Source organism: Manis pentadactyla, chromosome 3 (assembly GCF_030020395.1).
Source record: "Manis pentadactyla isolate mManPen7 chromosome 3, mManPen7.hap1, whole genome shotgun sequence".
Taxonomy (NCBI): Eukaryota; Metazoa; Chordata; class Mammalia; order Pholidota; family Manidae; genus Manis; species Manis pentadactyla.
In genome coordinates this window covers 40,510,533-40,532,821 of record NC_080021.1, presented here as the reverse complement: position 1 = coordinate 40,532,821, position 22,289 = coordinate 40,510,533, and the positions used below count along the sequence as shown (strand labels likewise).

At 36.0% G+C, this 22,289-nt stretch overlaps 1 protein-coding gene across 4 annotated transcripts in view; it reads left to right on the top strand.

Moving 5' to 3' along the window:
• Window positions 1–22,289, top strand: part of VPS13B (vacuolar protein sorting 13 homolog B) — an 876,251-nt gene that overhangs the window by 716,692 nt on the left and 137,270 nt on the right. For 3 of the 4 annotated variants that reach the window (XM_036876002.2, XM_036875982.2, XM_036876012.2), the window contains exons 36-38: window positions 3,635–4,030; window positions 20,266–20,468; window positions 22,026–22,233. In XM_036876002.2, the coding sequence (XP_036731897.2) occupies window positions 3,635–4,030; window positions 20,266–20,468; window positions 22,026–22,233 (807 nt within the window). The remainder of the gene's footprint in view (window positions 1–3,634; window positions 4,031–20,265; window positions 20,469–22,025; window positions 22,234–22,289) is intronic. The other variant, XM_057497864.1, reaches the window with a different exon arrangement.

The following is a 22,289-nucleotide window of genomic DNA, read 5'->3' as shown; positions in this document are numbered from 1 at the left end:
GAACTTAATCACTGAATGGATTTGGACAAGGAATAAAGAGAATTGAATGAGTCAAGAAGTCAGATTTCTGATTTGAGCCACTTGGTAGATTACAGAGTTATTAACTGAGACAGGGAATATGACATGTCTGAGAGGAATTAATGGTTTGCTCTGGATGAATTGATTTGTTGAGCCTGTGGAAGTTCAGTAGAAAGAAAAAATTCATTCATTTTTTTCCTTCATTACGACATTAAATACTCATTTACTGTTCAAGTATTTAATACTGTGGACCAGACAATAGTTTAGGCACTCAGAATATTAAGATGTAGTACATTCCTAACTGTCCACAGGCTCGCAGTTTAGTAGTCTATGACAGATACCTAAGCAGGTAGCTCTAACAATAATATAATCCCGTGCCTGACGATGGCACAATGCACAGGATATTCTGGAAGCAATGAGTAAGAGGAACCTCCTTCAGCCACAGGAGTCAAGAAAGATTTCCTGAAGGAAATCTCAAGGACTAAGCCTCTGAAGACAAGTTAAGAAAATTAACCAGAGGTATAAAAAGTTTTTTCTGTGCCACAGTGAAACCTGAGATAATGAGGATCTGTATCAAAATTGTAGTTAGCAATTCTCATACATACCATCCCATTGATGCTTTGCCAGTCTACAGTCAGGGATAATGTCCCTTTATGTTCAGCAGTTGGTTTAGATACATTTTTGGGCAACTGCCCAGGTAGGTCACTAAATTGTTACTATGGCTACATGTTAAGCACTCTGATCCTTGGTTTAAGTCTGCATGTGAAAAATCCAGGAAAAAGCAAATAGCTTCCGGCCCCAACATCTGAGTCTTCCTTCAGCTTGAGCTTTGTTTTGTTTTTCCGGTGTTGATGTCATCTGTTAAGATTGTTCTTTTTTTTCATTATAGTAAAGGGTGGCATTTTATGTGAGGCCACAGAATTTAGAAGTTCACATAAAAGGATGTGGATCAGGTATACATATGGATCATTTTTGAACCACCCAATTTCCCTAAAATATTTTGCCCACCAGCCTCTTTCAGTACCCCTGTACACATCAAAAATAATGCCTTCACTTGTATAACTGTTATCTCCATGCAAAAGAATGAAACTGGACCTCTACCTGGCACAATACACAAAAGTTCATTCAGAAACAGTCATGGACCAAAATGTAAGAGGTAGAACTATAAAACTTATAGAAGAAAACATAGGTGTGAATTGTTGTGATCTTGGGTTAAGCAGTGGTTTCTTGATATGCCAAAAGCACAAGCAAAATGAGATTGGAGTTCACAAAAGCTAAAATCTTTCATGCTGCAAATGATTTCATCAAAAAAAATGAAAAGACAAAAACTACAAAATAGGAGAAAATATTTCTAAATCCTGTATCTGATGGGGTCATGTATCCAGAATATATAAAGAACTTATAAAATTCAATAATAAAATAACCCAATTTAAAACTGAGCAAAGGATATGAATAAACATTTCTCCAAAAATATGTACAAATGGCCAAGAAGCATACAAAGAAATGTTTAACATCATTAGTCATTAGGGAAATACAAATCATAATCACATTTGAATGCCACTTCATACCCACTAGGATGGCTGTAGTCAAACACGAACCAGCAGTCCCACTCCTAGGTAGGTACCAGAGAGAATTGAAAATATGTTCACATAAAAATTTGCACATGTATGTTCACAACAGCATTATTTAGAATCACCAAAAGGTGGAAACAACCCAAATGTCCATAAAATGATAGTGGATAAACAAAATGTGGTATATCCGTATGGTGGAGTATTATTCAGCCACAGAAAGGAATGAAGTACTTTGATGCATGTTTCAAACATGAATGAACCTTAAAAACATTTATTATGCAATATGAAAGAAACCAGAAACAAAAGGCCAGATATTGTATGATTCCATTTATATGAAATATCCAGAATAGGCAAATCTATAGTGGCAGACATTAGGTTAGTGGTTGCCTGATGTGAGAGGTGGGGAATGGGTGAGGAGTGACTACTGAGTGATATGAAGTGTGTATGTGGTGATAATGTTCTAGTAGTAGTGGTAATGATTGCACAATCTTGTGAGTATGCTAAAAGCCATTGAATGATGTACTTTAAATAGGTAAGTTATATGGTATGTGAGTTGATATATCAATAAGATGTTAAAAAATAATTCCTTTAAGTTAGGGTGTTTTATCCAGTTAAAAAAAAAAAACATGGGAGTTGGGAACATTTTAGTACTGCAGAAGGGTGACTCAAATGGCTGACTCCTTGCAGCAAACAACTAGCTAGAAGTAGAACTCTCAGAATTTTGCTAGACCTGATTAAAGAAACAGAAGGGAAGGCATACTTAATAGGGAGCCTAGGGAGCCAGGAGCCACCCCTACGGTGCTGACATTGCAGAAGGTAGGAAGAGGCCCTCCATACAAAGAAAGATGTAGAATAGTAGCTTTATTAAGGAAAATTTTATTCAAGTATAGTTGATATACAATATTATATTGGTTCTGGATAAACAACATAGAGATTTGACAATTGTGTATGTTACTAAATGTTCACCATGATAAGCATAGTTAACATCTGTCACCATACAAACTATGACTATTATTAGCTATATTCCCTATGCTGTACTTCAATCCCTGTGACTAATTTATTTTATAATTTGAAGTTTGTGCCTCTTTATCCTCTTTGCCTATTTCACCTAATAGAATATTAACTTTACCTGCTTACTACCTTTGTTACTCCTAGCTTCATCTGGTTTTGTGTCTTGTATTACATCCTCAGGCTCCAAGGAAAGGAACACTTGTTAGGTTCATCTGAGCTCAAACATTTATTGGACACATGCACACATGAGACACTGTGCCCACTACCAGGTGTGACAGGCTCTGCCTTCACTATACTTAGAGTCATCTGTTTCTTACTGATGATAAAAATAGAAGTGAGAAGACAAAAACAAATAATAAGGCTAAGTTTTAATGTCAGATAGCTAAGTGGCAAATAAGGACAATATCTGGTATATAGTACATACAAAATGGACTATAGGTTTTAAGACATCTCAGTGTACCTATGTTACACTGAATGAGGTATTTGAAATTATATCAATACCAATTATAGGAAAAGATGTAGAAACTCTTGTTTGCAGCAGGTCACAAAGGGGAAAGAAACATTTTCTGCATGTACATGCTCAAAGAATGGTAGAGGAAGTGGCTTCAGTTAATCAGTTAAATATTCATTAATACTAGCATTTATGTCAAACATTGTGGGGATACTAGAGGGGGTTCCTTTTACCTTGGAGGAGAGAATGCCAGGCCAAGTAACAAACTAGAAAGGCTGCTTAATTTTGCCTCAGAGTGGGAGGGGAGAAGTCGATGTCCATACACGGCCTTCAATCTGTCAAGAACAGTCAGTCACTTGGGTTGAAACAGCAATACAGGCGTGTAAGTAGTCCAGGCAAAGTTTCTTCAAGCAACTACATGGAAAGAACAGTTAGGTGCTGAGTAAAAGAATTATAACATCTGGCACCCTAATGAGTCCACAATATGGATGTTTAGAAACTTAAATAGGAACTTAACAGGGAAGTAAAGGTTTATATTCAATAAGAGAGCTTCAATAATTTTCTTATCTTTTCAATTCTGTAGCAGACATCAACTTGGACATAGCAAAGCCTTTGAAAGCAAACCTGAGTTTTACCAAACTGGACCAGATAAACCATTTTTTAAAGAAGATAAAAAATGTACACAGCAAAGAGACATCAGCCTTGTTGGACACCATGCTGAATAAAGATGAGCTTGCAGACTCTAAATGTTACCGTGGAAAGTTGTCTAAACCTAAAGTTCGTGGTGATGGAACACAAAAGATTCCATTTCAAGAAAACTTGTGGAGAACTATTTCCTGCTTTCAAAAAATTTCTGTCCATACTACTCAAATTGTGGTCTCCATGGAAACTGTCCCCCATCCTAACAAACCATGCCTGTTAGCATCTTTATCAGCCTTCAGGGGGAGCCTGAATGTCAAAGCAGCACAAAAAGTACCTGGTAAGTCACAGAAAAGGTGGAGAGGGAGGGACATGACAGTATCACTTGTTAACACCTAAAAATGTATGAATTTGAAGAAAAATGAGGTTAAAAGTTTTAAGAATCATTAGAGATAAAGACATTTCTGACTTATGACCTTATTTAAGGGATAATTTTATAACAATCTTTTGAACCTAAGTATTTTAAGGCCCTGAATGAAACTGTTCCTCTCCACCTCTTTAGACATGTTCCTACAAATGTCTGTAAAACTTCCTGAATTTCTTTGTACATAAAATAGCTGTAGCGGAACAATGGTGTCAAGTTTTGTGAACAATTCAAGTGGTGGTTCTCCAAGTGCGATCTCAGAACCAACAGCATCATTCCCTACCCCCCCCCACCCCAACCCCAAACTTATTAGAAATGCAAATTCTCATTCTCTGACCTTTTGAATCAGAAACTCTAAGCATGAGGCCCAAAAATCTGTTTCAAGTCCGACGGGCAATTCTGATGCATTACATTCTGTCACTGATAACAATTTCTATAAAAAAGAAAAATTGCTCTGGTGACAGGTATGCTACACAGAGTATAACAGAAGCTGGGGTTGAACTTGCAAGGACAGTGCCGTTGGCAACGCCAGCAACATGCGGCAAGGACTGGCTGTGCTTCTGTGCCTAGCCTAGCAAAGAGGGGCAGGGGCTCTGCAAACTGAGTGTCACTGATGGGTGGGCAGGTGAGAAATGAATGGGCAGTGCTGTCTGCATTTCCCTCCTTTGTTACTGTGACTGAATTATGTGCTTTTCACTTTGAATCCAGAAGGGTAGGGTAAGTAGAAGGAATGTGAGAAGGGAAAGAGAAAAGACAACATACAGGTGGGAAAGGGCAGTTTTCAATCACAGGTGGCACTGCTGTGAAAGTTCAGGCACAAGGCCAGAAATTTTACTTTGCAAGTAGAAGTAGCAAAAGGGAAACATTTTTTCCAACTTAATTCTCAGGAAAGAGTTGGGCCTAGAAGGGCAGAACCAGGAATGAAGTAAATCTTGCAACTATATGCAACTTAGTTGCTTACTGAAGAGTAATTAAGTGGCTGCTGGAGACTAACTGTAACCTAGTTCCATGTAGCCGGTTTGGGCACTTTTGTTTGAGAGAAATAAAAAGTTTACAGTTGAGAAGTATGAATTTTAGGCCAAAAAATAGATGGTTTATTTCTTTCTCATCAGAAATATTTGTGACCAAGCCAGCTAAGCTAAAAGCACTGTATTTTTTTTTGTTAACTATCCTAAATGTTAGAAATGAAAAATGTAAGGTCGATGGGACATGAAAGACTATGAAACACTGGAGGCTCCAATGTCTGATTTATCCCCAAATAAATTGCAACCCAGACAACACTGGGTCTGTTCCCATGCTTTTCCAGTCATACCTTAATCATAACAGGGAAAGGTTATAACTCAGAGTGAAAGAATTTAAATGTACCATAGTCAATTCTACATCCTTTTGTTTATTCATCTTCATTTCTGTTTTATTCATTGGCTATTTTTGTTTTTCCCACTTAATGGTGTCTATCCTTGGTAAACATCTCTAGGAAAGCCCCTCACTGAGTTATACAAGATAGTAAACTCATTCTGTAACTTGCTTTTTCCCCTTCATACTAGGAAAACTACACACCTTTATTCCTTTTAAAATTATGCTCTTAAATCTAGTTAAAGACAAAAATAGAAACTATAACTTCAACTAAGACATACTTTATACAACTTTAACGTGTAGTGTCCCACAAATGTTCTAAAGTAGGTATTTGCATCAACATATCAAATCAAATTGAAGTTAGCTATTTAATGGGAACAATTTAACAAACACATCTGTTTTCTTTACATTTCTGCTTAATTAGTGTCATATTCAAACAGTGTAAGAAGATAACCAAGTTAGCAAAATAGATAACCAAGTTAGCAAAATAATAATAAATTATAATTAAGTGAAATAAGGTTGTATTAAGTTCTAGTTATTGCTGAAAGCTGATTTCTAAGAAATTATAATTGAGAGATTATTACATACCTTTCAAAAGTTGAGTTTTAGCTCAGCAAAACTTTTTAAAAATATATAATTTAAGCTTTGAAAATTATATAGTTGAGTATCTTAAATTCATGCTTTGCAAGTTGGATGAAATACATGCAAATATATATTCAAGGTATATTTTTGGTAAGTGGAGACAAGTACCCCCACACACCAAAAAAGGGCCCTCCTACCAGTAGTCACATTTCTGTTTCGTATTTTTCAAGTGACATTGTTCTGCATTCAACCAAAGTTTTTTATGGTACATCTTTGAGCTCAATGGAGTTAATGTCAGATTTTTATAGTTTGAATCTAATACAGAAATACTTAACTGTGTCTTTGATTTTACAGTTTATATAACTATTGCGACCATCTGCAGCAGCTGCACTTTTCAAATTATTTGCTGAACCAAATTGAGCACAGTGACAAAAGTAGTCATCTCAGATGTACTATTAAGCATAGAAAGAAAAAGGAGCCTTGCCTTGGTACAGTATAGCCATCTGCTCTACAGATGTTATTGTATATAGAATGACTTAAGATAAAATAATTGTAGAAAATTTTCATTAAAACCTCAACAATTTGCACTTGTTTATGCAAATCTGCATAACTCCCCAATGAGACAACATGCTTGGGGTTTCTTTGGTTCTCACTCACTTTCTCTTTGATCCTTTTTGATGTGCTGACTTTAATAAACACAGTCAAAAACACTGTGCAAAAACATCATGGAAAAAACTACAAAGGAACAATTATAGCAGCAGAAACTACTCTAATCCCTAACTTACGCAAGCTATTTTTAGCGAAATATTTTTTTAACACTCTTTATGTGACAATGTTATATAAACAGGGTAAAATGGTCCTTTCCAGATGAGTTTTAATTTAGGAGCTGAAATGCCAGAGGAATCTTATGTTCTAAGTAATATTTTGAGAAACACTATTGGGGATGTGTGGTAGGCATGTTTCCTCACTTCCGAGATAATAATAATTAAAAAAATAATTGAGTTCACCTAATGATATTTTTTTTCCTCTGAACTGTCATTAGCTTATAGGAATTGTATGGGAAAAAAAGAATAAAAAAAGAGCGAAAGGGGAAAGTTCATTTTCTTCCCAAGATATTGCCAATACATATAAATCTGAAATGTTTTCATAGTCATTTACTGTTTTTTACAACAAAATATGTAGAGATTATTCACTGAATTGTTTTCATCATTTTTAACAAAATGAAATGGTTAAATATTTTCCACTTTAAAAAAACCCTACAAGTTCTTCTTAGCCTCCTGTACTATTCTGTGACCCTGAACTACAAGTTTCAAGGGACTTGATTTTTTTTAAATTCCACTCTGCCGATGCTAGTGCAACAGTGACTTATAATAACCTAACTAGTATTTCTGCTAGAATACTTAGGTTCTCCCATATGTCTTTGGTAAAATGGCCTTTGAAGTTCTGATTTTAGTAGATGTAATACTTGTATTATTGAAGTTGGTATATAATATTGCAAAAAAGTAACAAAATCTCATTTAGAAATTACATCTTATTTTCTGAAACATCTTAAGGCAGATAATACTTCTTTTGCTGTCCATTAAATCCATCCCATTCTACAGTATGTTCTTTTTAAAAGCAACCCACTTTCCCCCACATACACTCACAACACAGTCTTTTTTGCTGTTTGAAATATGTTGTTTTGGAGAAACCATAAGTATGTAGCTATAAATTCTGAACTAGCAGTGTAGCACTTTCCACAGGCAGGGTGGGGAGTGAGCTGCAGACTTTAGCTCCCCTTGTCAAAGTAAATTATGGCTCTATTAGGGCGGGGCTCCTTAGATTACAGTAAAGGAGGGTACACAGTTCAAGCTGTGAAATAGCTGTACTTCAGGCTGCCTTGTTCTTCCTCAGGGGCCCTTAGATTGGCAGCCTCCATGTAGGTAGGAAAAGGGAAATAGATGAACAAGCGAGATGACACAAAGCTTCGCAGAAAGAGCCTAAGTGAGGCCATCTTGGCTGGCATTTTAGTCAGAATTAGGAAAACATTGCAAGAATCACCTTTCCATAGGGTCTTAGGGAACTTTTCACCCATGTAGAGAAGCGATGAGTTGAACTCTCCTAGTCAAAGAGCTGTGGTTTAAATAACTTTCACTACTGCAGCCTCTGTTACCCAGATGTACTTATCTTTGTGTATAAACAAAAGTAGAAACATAACCACAGTATTTTTCACATGTACAAGTGCCTCTTCTCAGGTTCACCAAATTCAGGACTAATAAAATGTAAAGAACCTAGAGTTCCTTTTCTTGTATTAAAAAGTAAAACTAGGCCATTAATTGATATGAAGCGGAGTTTCAGCTTTTCATTCCATAGTTAACTGATCTCGTGAGGGAAATCTCTTAAAGCATCATCATAGCCGTTGGGTGCTGCAGAAGTGCAAGTAAGCCCAAGGGGAACTGAAACTCTAAATTAGATGTGACTACCTAAACTGATATGTTGCAGTAACAAGCCATTTACAGTACCCCAAAGACTTTTGTTACTTTTAAAAAGAAGTAGCATCTCTTTCCAACGCTTGAACAATGGGAAATGAATTAATTCTTTGACAGTTAAAGCCAAAAGACAAACTTAACGTTTAAGCAGCCCCTGAGGATTGAAGTGGAAGTATACAAATCACAAATAAATTTTAATGAATATTGGGTGTAGGTATTAGGGTCCTGTCATTTTTGACACTGTGTCCCAAGTAGCTTAAACCCAACACTCAAGGAAAGGTGGAGACCTCATTGGGTCTGTAACATCTGGGATTTTATTTGTCATTTTGGCATACTTCTCAAGCGCAAAAGAAAGAGTAAAAGGGGATTATCTTGACAATGAAATAAGTTACTGAATCTTGTGATAATGAAAAGCAGAAGAATCCTAATGCCTTTCTATAGTCCCTGAGGTAGAGGTGCGTTTATAGTTCTGCAGAAGTAAAATGCAGGCAGGCAGAACAGATGGCCTACAGTTCGTGAAACATGACACCCCTCATCCCCAAATTTGAGTACTACTTTTAATCCTGTTCAGATTCCTCCTATTACTTTATAACAAGGTTCAAAGTTGCTACTGATGAACCAGCATGGCATGTCCCTCTATTTTTACTCTTAAATTACCTGTAGATTACTGTTCATATTTTTCAATAGTAATTTTTTTGGTACATACTGGTGGACTGTTGAGACATTCAAAATATGTAGAATAGGAAGTTCTAAAAATTGAATGGAAAATAGAAAAATTAAAATTCTCATAACTTTTTTTCAAAATAATGTCTCATTTTTTTCTCTAATATCATAAGAAATAAGAACCATAAATGTGTAGGTTATTTTCTTGGGGAGTAATTTCCTTGACTTCTTAGAAATGAATGCAGTGGAGAAGAAATCCCAACAGACATTTTATTCTCCTTGCTCTATTTGTTGTCATAATACATGTTTAGATAGAATTTTGGACAATAAGCAATATTAATGCTACTATCTTAGAAATGATCTTTTTTCATGCCCTCAAAGAGAGAAGTAAAAAATTAAGAATGTTTGATGTTTAATAAAACCACTAGTAGGTATACACTGTTCAGGCATGTTTATATAGCTACTTACCCTTTTGTTTAACCAAATTATGTTAATGCAGTCTTTTACACCTTTTGTTTAGGATATTTAAATTTTTCTGTGATAAAAGGCTTGTGCACTTTTTAAACCTCTATTATATGATTATTTTTCATGTAAGTTTTGTTTTACTGCTGTGTGGTTACTGTAGTTGTTTTGGATTGCAGTGGGAAGCCTGCAAAATACATAGGATAATAACTTCAGAAATTAAGAAGGTAACAGGTTGAATTTTTGATGTGTTAATTTCCAGGCTGCATGAAAAGTAAAAATCATCTAATAAGCAACCAGATTAGGCTGTCAGAGCATCTCATGTGCTGTGGTGCAGTGAACACGATGTACCTGCTCAGCCTTTCGTAGAGGGAGATGAGCTCATCGCAGAGAGATAACTATCTCTGAGTTTTCCTTCTGATTCATCACCGACCTGAACTCCATTTGAACTTTGTTAGACAAAAAACAAGCAGAATTCCTGGCCCAAACTATAAAATATAATTAAGCCCTTTTGAAATGATGTGTAAAAGAACATTGCTATACCCCCACTTATAACCACTACCACCACCACAACCAATAAAGTTAAATCAAGCACTGCCTGTAATGGATTAAAATAATAAATGTTCCTGGATTTCAGTGTTTGAAGTACTTGAAGAAAACAGGCTCCCAGCAGCCCGGGTAGCTGAACGCAAGAGAGACATTTATTAATGACGAGTTCAAGGATTTGGCCTGTTTAAGATCATTACTTTCTGTTTACCGTGTGCTACATGTCTTTTATATTTTTACACAGCCCACATGCGTCCACATGCAATAATGGAAGCTTTTTTTTTTCAACAAAAGAATTATTAATTGTGTAATATGGTTCTCTTGGGGAATGTGAAGTCGTCATAAGACTCTGCTCCCCTCTAATGAGAAATCCAGTACAGTTAATTATACTCTTCCACGTATTTCCACGTTCAAATCTTGTAGCTAGTTAAATTAATCCATTTCTCCCTGTCATCTTTAGTTAACAAATTCCAAACTTAATCTAGACTCCTGGAAAACTGTTGACCTTAGATTATATATTTTAGAATTGTGTTCCACTGCCCTGAACTTTGTGTGTCTTATGTACTATAGGGGAAAAAAAAATCAATGCTTTTTGTTTCTCCTAGTTTTAACAAACGTATGGTAAATAACCATTTCTCTAGGTTTAAATATATTTGGAGGAGGAGGGAGGACAACTGATAAAAATTTCCCATATACACTTGTTAAAACTGTTCCTTGGATGGGAGAAAAAAGGGCCTTTGAGACAATAAAAATGCTATCAGTTAACATAAAGTTATTTTAGTATGCAAAATACTATTGAAGTCAAAAAGTTTCCAGTCCTAGTAATTAAATACTGGAGATCTTTTTCTTAATAACTTTCTCTCTGCATCCTGTGATAGCACTGTAGAGGTTAGTATTAGGTGATATGGACTAGAACTGTAGCCCCAGCACTGAGCACTGAGACTGTGAAAAGAGAAGGTTAGAAGTAAACCTCTGTCCCACACTACTGAATTTGTGATCTCTTTTGGTTTGGCCTGTGGTCATAGCAAATCGCCCCTCATCCATGGAAGCCAGTAGGCTGTTAGTGAGGGAAGTTTCTGGCAAAGCAGCCCTGTCAGGGATGAGTGACTGAAAACACATCTAAGATGTTCTTTTGCTCCCTGGCTGGGGCCCTGGACCTGTAGGCTATGTTGGCATAACATACTGAGGCCATGCTAGACAGCTGGAGACAGGGAAGAGCATTTATTCACAACCCTGTTACCAACTGGAAAAATGGAACTACTAAGAGCTAACTAATAGCAGTAGTTTTTATAAGGCAACATGGTGCTGAATCCCAGCCCTGCTACTTACGGGAGTTGATTGTGGTAAAAGTTATAACACAGCTCATTTGCAAAATGAACTCAAAATTACCTTATACACAGGGCTCTTGAGAGGATTGGGTGAGATAATGTACACAGAGTACCCCACACATTCCTTAGCACAAATTTATTAAGCTCCTCAATAAATATTGGTCTTTTTTGTATCTTCCTCCTCCACCCCTCCCTTTCCTAACTCAGTCACACTACATGAATGCTGACATCATAGGTCATTAAATTTTAGAACTGAAAATTATTAAAGGTTATCTTTTTCTTTAGCAAGAACCCTTTTTATCCTTTTCTCTCATGAACTCATAATTGCAAATGGACTGCATTTAGGATTAGAGAGCTAATATGACTGTAACTGAAAATAAAAACTTTAGTATTCCTCTGCAGCCGTATCTCAGACTAATTCATGATTTCTTTGAGGCTCCTTGAAATGCTGAAAATGCCTCATGGAGCACCATTACTATGTGGGACTCCCTCAGTGTCAAAGAACACTTGGTTGAGGCCTTCTGAGCTTGTCCGAACTCCCTCATTAAGTTAAGTTGAGGGTAGACAGATTAAGGGTTTTGCCCAGGGATATTCTGATATAGTGGAGACTGTAACACATGTCTCCTGACTTCTGGTCTATTGTGCCACTCTTTAAAAAAAGAAAAAAACAGGATTATATAGATCAAGACCAATTTCTAAGCCATTGTAGTTAGTTATTTAGGAGCTCATTTGGTTTCAACATTCTTTGTGTAAGTTTTTACCAGTTCTTCCATCCATGTGACTTCCTTTTTAAAAAAACTGATTCACCAGCAGGAGCTGATTCATCGAAGAAACTTTTGAAGTATGTATTTATTGTTGTTTTTTCCTCTGTAAGAAGGTTGTCATACACTTTTCTAATATGCATAGTCAGATCTCCAGTCCGCTTTTTTTTTAAACATAGCCACATGAGCCAATCAAGTTTTATTTTTCTAGTAAAGTGATACAACTGTAAAAACAGTGGGCCTGGTGGCAGACTGGAGGGGAGGAAAGAGGCAAAGCATATCTTCTAGCACCCTTTGGTATTTTTAGTTTAGTTTTTCTAGGATCCAAGAGCTTTAAAATGTTTCTCAAAAAAATACCTTTCCCAGACAAGGGCCAAGTATAAATAGCCAACTCAGTAGACAGTTTCATCTTTCATGAGTACTTCTCCCTTTTTGTGAAAGTTAAAAAAAAACATCCTGTTCCTGCTGCTTGTCATCTTATTATGTCCAAAAGAAGAGGTTTAGGTTAGTGCAGGGGTTGCAGCTTCACTCCAAAGAAGGACTGGGTGAGAGTTCCTGGGGACTGGAAGTCCCACGGGTGAGCAGTCAGCAGGTGCTGTGGAGAAGGGATGCACGCTAGCATGGTGACCACCCAATTGAGGCCTCATTTTGGCAGCTAGACTTTTCAGTACATTTGTTGGGGAGCATCGGCATCCCTTTGAGCTTAACTGTTGCTGTTCATGGAGTTCCTTACATTTGTGATGTTTTGTACCATACATTAATCTTATCCTGTATTTTAGTCTACTATATTAATAGGCACAAATGTATAGGCTTATTACAAAATAGAATGTAATTAAATAGAATCTGATGAATGGGGAGAAAATTTTTTTTTTCATGGTTGAAATGCCCAAGTGCCATTTTTAAGTATTTCAACACAATTAGTTGAAGGAACTAGAAATGGAAAGATTTCTGGTCATCTCTTTATGGAGCATACTTAAAAAAATTTTTTTCTGGTCACTTATGGTCATCTTTGTGGCTCATACTTACAAATACTGTTTTCTCCTTCACTTTTTGAGACATCCTGATGCTTCCCTACTATGCAAATTGACTTGTAGCTATATTTAACACATGCTTGGTGATTTACTAGTAGCTTTAGATTATTCCCAGCTGTGTAGAAAAAATACCTGGATATGCTTTCCTAGCACATGTCATCATTGAGTACCCTTTCTAATGACATACAGAAGCTTCATTAGATCGCATTTTGTGCAGTCAGCATGTAGCAAATAGGAGCCTTCCTAAGGGTCTAGTAGAGACTGAAGATGTAGGGCTGGCAACATTTTGTAAATATCCTGCAAAACAAGTGTTTTGCATTTATTAGTCTTATGAGGGAGTATTTTAAAGGACATGAAACTATTTTTTCCTTGAACTAGATTTTTACACTCAATGAAAAGTATGTCAGTATGCAAACAAAGCAAGACTATTTCTGTTTATGACACAAGTTGTTTCTGACATTACTTCTCAATGTTGCTACACCTCATTTAATTTAATTAAATATCTGCCATTAGTTTGCTAGAGCAGAAATTAAAAATATAAACACAGATTGTTAAAAGAGGCCAATGGAAAAATCAGGCTGCAAAATATTCTGTTGAATAGAAGGAGGTAGAAGAGGTCATATGCTGGGTCAGAATGACCTGATCACACTGCTGCATGCGGTGTGGGGTTCTAGGTTGGATCCTGGAATAGGAAACATGAGAACATGAGGGAAAAAGTAGTGAAATCAAATAAGGTCTATAAGTAGGATTATATCAATGTTAATTTTTTTGGCTTTTAAGAATTATACTATAGTTTATTAAGTTATTAACATTAAAGGAAGCTGGTCGAAGGATAGCAACTTTGCTGAAAGCCCAAAATTATAACAAAATTAAAAGTTTTAAAAAATGACCTTACTAGTGATTGAGTAAATAACTTTAATAATATTCATGTTTTAAAAGTTGAAGGGATCATTTTAAGTCTTACTCAACATATTTCCTTAATTTTTTCTCTTATTTTTGGAAATTTAGAGGAAAAAATTAAAAGTACAGAAAGTATAAAGGTCAACATATCTGACCAGCTAGGACAAATGTAAACATTTTGTCCTATTTGCAGTACATACACACACACAGAGGGAGAGACATAAAACTGAGTTTGATCTGAGAGATCAGAACTGAGAGAACAGAAACTGAGACAGAATCATTCAGCCTATTCCAATGTCCCAGTGCTCTTTTATAATTTTTATTTGCTGTCAATTTGTCCAGCAATACATTCATCCATTAGGAAGAAGAATAACTCATGCCTTAATTCATTTTCTGTTGTTATTTATACCAGACTTTGAATGTATTAATATTCAGCTCACATGAACTCTGAGTATTATCTGTGGTTCTGGGTTTATGTAGGTGGTGATATATAAAATAAGGTTCATTTTATCCAAATGAAGATATTTAGTATGTTTCCTGATGAAAAAAACAAAAAGGAGGAGATGGTGTCCCCATAGGCCGCCTTCTGACAGAGTGAAAGAAAGGGGAAAGGAGAATTAATAACTCTTTCTTGAGTCCCAGGATAATTTTCATATTTTGTGGTAGAAGTGTGCAGTTTGGTTTACTGTTTACAAATGTCCCTTTGTGAAATTCGTCACCACTCTTTATTATTAAGTCTCTTGTTACTGATCACCATAATCTCTTATTACTGTTCATTTACGCAAAGATTAAAACTACTTGAACTAACAAATTTTTCTATTATTTTGTTGTAGCTTTTTAAAAATGTAGCAGAAAAGTGTTCAAAAGGAAACTGAGACTATTTTAAAGTTAAAACCGGTACTTGTGGGTAAACCTTTCTGTGGTGCCATAACTGGATCCCCTCATTAAGGAGTCAGGCCACAGCAGGCTGGTATGTGTAGGAAGTGTGGGGGCAGTAGGCAAATGGGGATGAGCTAGATCAGTGTGTAAGCTTAAAAGTGAACTGCACCTAACTTCCTTGTAGGGGCATGGCACAGAAGAAAAGAAAGGGATGAAAGAGACAGGGCGGGTACACGCGTATCCTTCTGTCATGCGTTCTCTCAGTGTCTCTGGGCAGTGCTGCTCCTGTGTCCCCAGTGTCAACGTCGGCGCCACCTTTGTGTTTAAACAAGCCCATGATCAATGCTGGTAGATCTGAGGTATAGGCAAGTGCAACCTGTAAAAGCAGTAAAGAAAGTAAGAATAGAGTGAGGGATGAGCTGTTGGGGAAAAGAAAAGAAAAGAAAATGAACAGCAGCTGACACACATAGGTACTCAAATAGTTGATGAGAGTGAAAGAATTGACAGCACATAAACACAAAGAAGCAAAAAAGGAACAGGTTTGTCTGATAAGAGGCAAGTTTTCATGTTTTTCAGCAGTTCACTTGCTTCACAGAGTGAATATTGTAAAGGTTGCTGGCTTTTTTTTCCCCTCTAGTTCTTAATGAGGTATCAGAATTTGAGGCTAGCAGATGGCTAAGGAAACAGATAAATGTGTTGTGAAAGAAAATTGCAGATTGCTCACTTTATCTTTATATACTCAGAATGTGGTAGATAACCAGTAAATGTTGGTTGAATGATGAATACATGCATGCAGAAATATCAGTTCAGAGGTTATCAAGGACATCCAAATTCCTTACAGACAGAAGCATGGAGTAGCACTTCTTTAAGAAATTAGATGTGGTTATGTATACTGTCCTAAGAAATTATCCTTAAAGTCATGAGACTATAGAAGTTCACTGAAATACAAGATTGGATGTGCTGGGGAAGAACAGAAACTGAGAATTACCCCAGGTAATTTACTTAAAGAACACACATCAGTTGATATGCTTTAAGTTATAAATGACAGAAAGTCCAAATTAAACCAATTTAAGCAGCCTCATGTGGGTGAACAGTCTGGAAGCGGTGCTGTCCTGAAGTGGCGGAATCTGTGAGCCCTTCCTCTGTGTTAACACGGCTTCGGCCTCAAGCTCCTCAGAGAAGCTGCCAGCAGCGCCAGCACCTTTTTTTTCTTACCTTCAAAACCAGGGAGCAAGTGGAACAACTTGCCCCAAGATATTATTGTACCTCATCAGTTTTCACTGAGTCTTCTGTTCATCCGTGAACCAGATCAAACTCCAGAGAGCATCAAACATGAAAATCTAGAAAGTTTGGCAAGTTCCCAGCCTTCCTAGTCTACCTCCTGGGAAACCAGTCATTAGATTATGCTATTGCTGGGATACAGCTAGAGCTGGGCCAGTGTGTGTCTCAGCTGCAAGGTTTCTATCTTGGGCACATTGTGTAGTAGAAATATCTAATAAGATTTACATTCGATAAGTATTTAGTTACATCTATGAAGAAGATTCTATCATATGCTTACAAATATCTTTGCATAAATGAAAGCTGCTATAGAGTGAGAAAGGTAATCTCATTCAGCTCTGTGCTCCAGACAAAATTTTGTCAAGCCAATTCCTAATGAGACTGCTAGTGATGAATACCAGTCTTCTTTTTGATAGATAATTACTTACACTTCCACAAGATTGTCCTTTATGTCTCTCTTTGTTCTTTTGCCTTAATTTTGACCACTCACTCCAAAGTGATGTTTTAGGGATGATTATAAATCAACTCATCAGAAGGTGCAGGTTTCTCACTTCATAAGAAGAGGCTACAAATAAGGAACGGGAGCAGCTAGAAACCACCCTGTGGTTGCATTAGGACCAGAGGTATCAGTATGAATTCATGATTTTTAATATATTTACTGATGGACAGATAGAGAAATATACATGGGTAGTATGCCTACATATACTTCTTAGCCCTCTCTGCTGAGAGGGCCTAGAAGCAGTGAGCATACCTACCACCCAGATCCTGGTTTCTAGATGTCATTCTTCAGCAAAAGAAAACAGGGCTCTTCGAAGAAATGTCTGATGCGAAAGATGAGATGCAAGAAATACAAGATGAGCCTGAGCCATTTTGTGGCCAGAAACTAAAGAAGTCATCAAAAATTAATGGGGATGTATCCACAGGACACAGGAACCAGCTTGGCGTGGTTTCCAATGGCCAAAGCTGGTTCAATTTAAGCAACAAAGTAAATAATGATAGTATCAGATTATAACTCATAAAATAAATATCCATGAGTCCATACTGATATAAATAAATAATTGAACTAATAAATAAATGGGGTGGAAGGGACAGCTCTTTTTGCATAGAATACTAATTAGTGAATGAATAAGAGAAATAGGAAATCAACCTTATCACACACCACAGTAATAATCATTGCAGACAAGAACAATTAATGGATACTAACTGTCATAGGTAAAAGTTTTATGTAAAAGAGGATACTTGCATAATCTCCAAAAATCTCCCTACAAGATATTTATTACTTGCAAATGAAAAATTCACTTTACAGTGGCCAAACCTGGCACACACACTTTAGCCATGTGATCAAAGTTAATGTTACCAGTAATAAAGTATCAGTACCACTTACCCTATTATCATGCACTGAGAAGGCATCACTTTTTTGGTATTCTTGCCAAAGATGTATAACCTCATTCTAGTGAGAAAACATCAGATAAACCCTCATTGAGTAAAATTCTACAAAATAATTGGTCTGGACTAGCCAAGAGTATCAAGGTTCATGAAAGACAAAACTGGAGAATCTGTCACAACTTAAAGGAGACTAAAGAGACTTAACAGCTAAATTTAGTAGGAATCCTAGGTTGGATCCTGGACCACAAAAAGGAAAATGGCAAAGTTTAAATAAGATCTGTAGATTACCTAATAGTATCACATCAGTGTGGATTCCCTGATTGCATATTTGTACTCTGGTTACACAGCAAGGTGAAGGTGGTTGGGAACTTGGTATAGTTTTGCAACTTCTAGGTAGCTCTAATGTTATTTCAAAATAAAAAAGGTTTTGTATGATTGTGTTTTTAGAGGAAAGGGACTTTGAATAGATGGCTTCTAAGGTCTCTTCCATCCAGGCCTTATTATTCTATAGTACAGTGATGCAAAGTGAAGAATGACAAAGATTTAAGCACTTTTCTTTACTGTCTTTCAGTTGAGACAGCTGAAAATAGGATCAGATTCTAAACTGACAATTCAGTTCAGTGAAATAAGTCCAGAATAGCTGCTATTGTGCTCAGTACTGTACTGAATAAGATGGCCCTTGCCTCCAGGATGGTCACAGTCTACTGGAGCTTGAAAATGATGTGGTCTTCCCTTTCAATCACTTAGATTACTAAGGTCTCTCTTCCTTGATGTTTTTAAATAATGGAGTTGGATAGAATGATACAGAAATTGGTAAGTCTTGAAATCTATCCAAGAGATTAAGAGCCCCCAAAGAGGGCACCTAAATTATTCATTGTGGGTGCCTGATGAGATCATGATAAACATTAAATAAATAAGCAACCTAGGAGACCTTTGGTGTTAAACACTTTGTGTATGAGGGACCGATAGGATATTCACATTAAGAATACTACCAGATACTGGGTATTTCACTGTAGGGTGGATAGTATGTAGATGCATGTAGTTGAGAATAAAAAGCAGTATATAATCTTGATAATCCTTTAAGGCTCATTTGCTAGATGATTGTACTGAATTAGCCTATACTTTTATAATCCCATTATAACAGATTTCTGAATAATGAGTTAGTATGTCTCATTTGGCAGATACTTATTGTTGAGAAGTAAATATTTCAAGAAATGTCATGCAGTTAAGTAAGGAAGTTACGACTTAAGTTCTAAACCCCATTAATAAAGATGTTTTTTGATTCTTGAGTATTTGGAACCTGCTTTTATTTTTTTTCTGTTTTATTTTTTCATCAGTCTAAGTGAAATGTCACTTTGAATAAAGGAAATTGTGTAAATGAATTATAAGTCTCAGTGCCACAATATATTTGATGAAAAAATTTAAGAACTTTATTTCCACTGTCATAATTTTTAACAGAAGTCTTAGCCCTAACACTTTTTTGTGGGTGTGATGTCTTCTGTGGGAAGATTAGAAGTTGTGTATCTTATTTCTACAATAGGAACATACAACATATGAAGTTTTCAAGTCTCCACAGAATTGCAAAGTCACTGTGGGTACTGTACTTTGAAATATATATACTTTGGGCCTAAGGTGTTTTTTAATCTTTCATCTCTTTTAAGGGTCAAATATCATTAGAAAAATAAGCTAGGAGCATTACAAATGTGCTCTGGTGAAATTCAGTATTCACAATGACAATTCAGAATATGAGCTCCTTGGGGGAAAGTTAACCCACCATGCTAACTTTGCATCCAAATATTTTAGAGTGTGCCATTGGTTTTATGAAAAGGTTTTGATCTACACTTCTAGTTTAAGTTCAAAAGAAAACCTACATCTTATAGTGTATTCCTTTTCTGGGTTTATTTACTTTGAACTATAGAATATAGTTTTTCTCATAAATCTAACCTGCCACTATCTGTTTTTAAGACTTTATAAACTTCAAGTGGTTATGATGTGTGAAGTTTGGATTAAAGTAAAATTTTTAGAAAACACATGTTATATATTTTGATTGTTTTGAATTTTAACATGGGCCAGTCAAAAACGTGAGTCTCTAGAAAAGTAATATGCTATACTCTGTTACTGTTAAGAAATCACAGAAAATTGCCCTTTCGCATCATGTTAACAGTAGACAAATGAAGCAGCTGTTCGTGTTCTGAGTGTAGTTGTTTGAAAAACTTGCACAATTTAATGAAAATGTCTCTATTCATAAAACTTAAAATGCTCACACATGGAAAACGTCATAATGTTTTGGCAAATATTGCTTTGTTAGGAATGTGAATGAGGTTTACCTGCTTCATAACTGGAATTCTATATAAGGGGCATAAAACTCTGGGGGAAAGCCAGCTGACAAAGAAGACTCTGACAAAGGATGAATTCATGCTCTTCAAAAATACAGATAGTTCCTGCCCAAACATACTTTTTTGACAAAGAAAAATCATAATACGTGCCCCTCTTCATTTCTTTTTTATTTTTCAGGCTTAATTCTTGGGTCATCATTTCTACTCAGCATAAATGATTTTCTCCTTAAAACAAATCTCCGAGAAAGAAGTCAGATTCTGATGGGACCATGTTGTGCTACTGCCAATCTGGAAGCAAAATGGTGTAAACACAGTGGCAGTCTAGGCCCAGAACAGTCCATACCAAAAATATCCATTGATTTAAGAGGAGGTCTGCTACAGGTCTGTAGGGATTAGCCACGTTTTTCCCATAAGTTTTTAACTGGACTTTGATCATTTCTTGAACCATTTCACTAAGTTTTAAATAATGATGTGGTAACCTTTTATGCATTTGATTTATAAAGTATGAAAGGTATGAATGTATTCAACTTATTTCTTGATAACCCTTCATTTGGGTAAATTTGAATGTATTCTTTATATGATTTGGTGGCCTCTTCAGATTTGACATGAATCCAAAAAGCTTGAGAAATTCACAATTATAAAATATAGAAACGACTAATTTGTTTCTTAAGGAGGCATATTATATATGAATTTCTGGTGTTCACCTAAAAGTTGTGCTGCCTCAACCTTTTTACCAGATTTCTTACACAGAGCTAAATGTGGGGACATCCTGATAACTTACTCCTTTCTATTGCTTTGGAGATTTTCAGCATCTATCAGAAATCTTCATATATTTTAACAATAAGCACTGCAGTTCTGTGTTGTTTTATCAAGACTATGAATTGTATTACTGCTTCTCCATGGCAGCAAATTATCTCACATTGAGAACAACAATAAAAGCAAAAACAAAGTACATCATCTCTACATTATAAAGTCAATGACTGCCTCTTGACACTTTAAAGACTAGAGCACAGTGTTCAACTCCCCAGCTTGACTTTTTACCTATCTCTGTTTTTCAGAATTCAGTGAAAATAATATTGATGAGAGAAAAACAGATTTAATATCTCTTACCTTCATTTCTAAGATACCTTAATTGCAGAAAGCAGGATCTACACTCAGGGTTTAAACTCTGTGTTACCTGGTTCTCTTAAAAATGATGGTTGTTTTGCCTTTATCCAGCATAATTCAGAAAAAATTTAACATGATTAGAATTTTGAGTCCTCTGACATCAATCATTGTTACCCACTGGTCATTCTTCTGTTAAATAGACTAATGTTCTTCACATGCAGAAAAGGGGACTTGATTCTCTCTGTGAGAGGAAACACCAAGGCCTTTGTTCTGAAATTCTCCTGTAGCTCCTCTATAGTTGATTCCCAAGGGCTGTTGAATACTGTGCTGGCACATTCTCACTAAACAAGGAAGTTGGGAACCTTCTAAGTTCAGGTTCATTGAACATATTCCCTCTCTTTTTCTATGAAGAGTAAACGTGCAAAGAAAGGAACCCTATAATCAAGATGTGTTTATTTAATCACATGACAAAATGTAGGAAACTATTCCACAAAATTGTTGTTATTATCTTGTGAACATTTTGGCTTAGCTCTTCATTGCCTTCTCTTAGACAGTGATAAGTGTTATTTTCTGTCTTTACTAAGCTAATTCATAAACATTACATCACATCACATAATTCCATTGTTAATTGCTTTTCTTGTTTTATATATTTACTCAAGTAATAGAATTTCATCCCATAGGTCAGTTACTTCTTAGAAATTGTAATTATTGTCTGTAATTAAATTGAAAATGATTACAGTCTTGCAGTAATTGAAATATGATGGTACCTAACTATGATCATGAAATGTATGTATTTAAAAGCCACTGAAATTTTTTCATATGATTTTAAAGGTTTTCTGGGGTCAAGAACATTTGAATTGTTTAGTTCTTCTACATGAGTTACTCAGTGGATACCTTAATGAGCAGGGAAATTTTGAAGCACAAGTTTCTGAAGCAATACCACAAATGTCATCTCTTGTGGAAAAGAATCAGATGTTTAAAAGTGAACAAAGTTCAGATGACCTACGGACAGGTCTATTTCAGTATATACGAGATGCTGGTAAGTAGCCACAGCTTCAGTATGAGTGTGTGTGTGTTTGTTTTAACTGCACATTC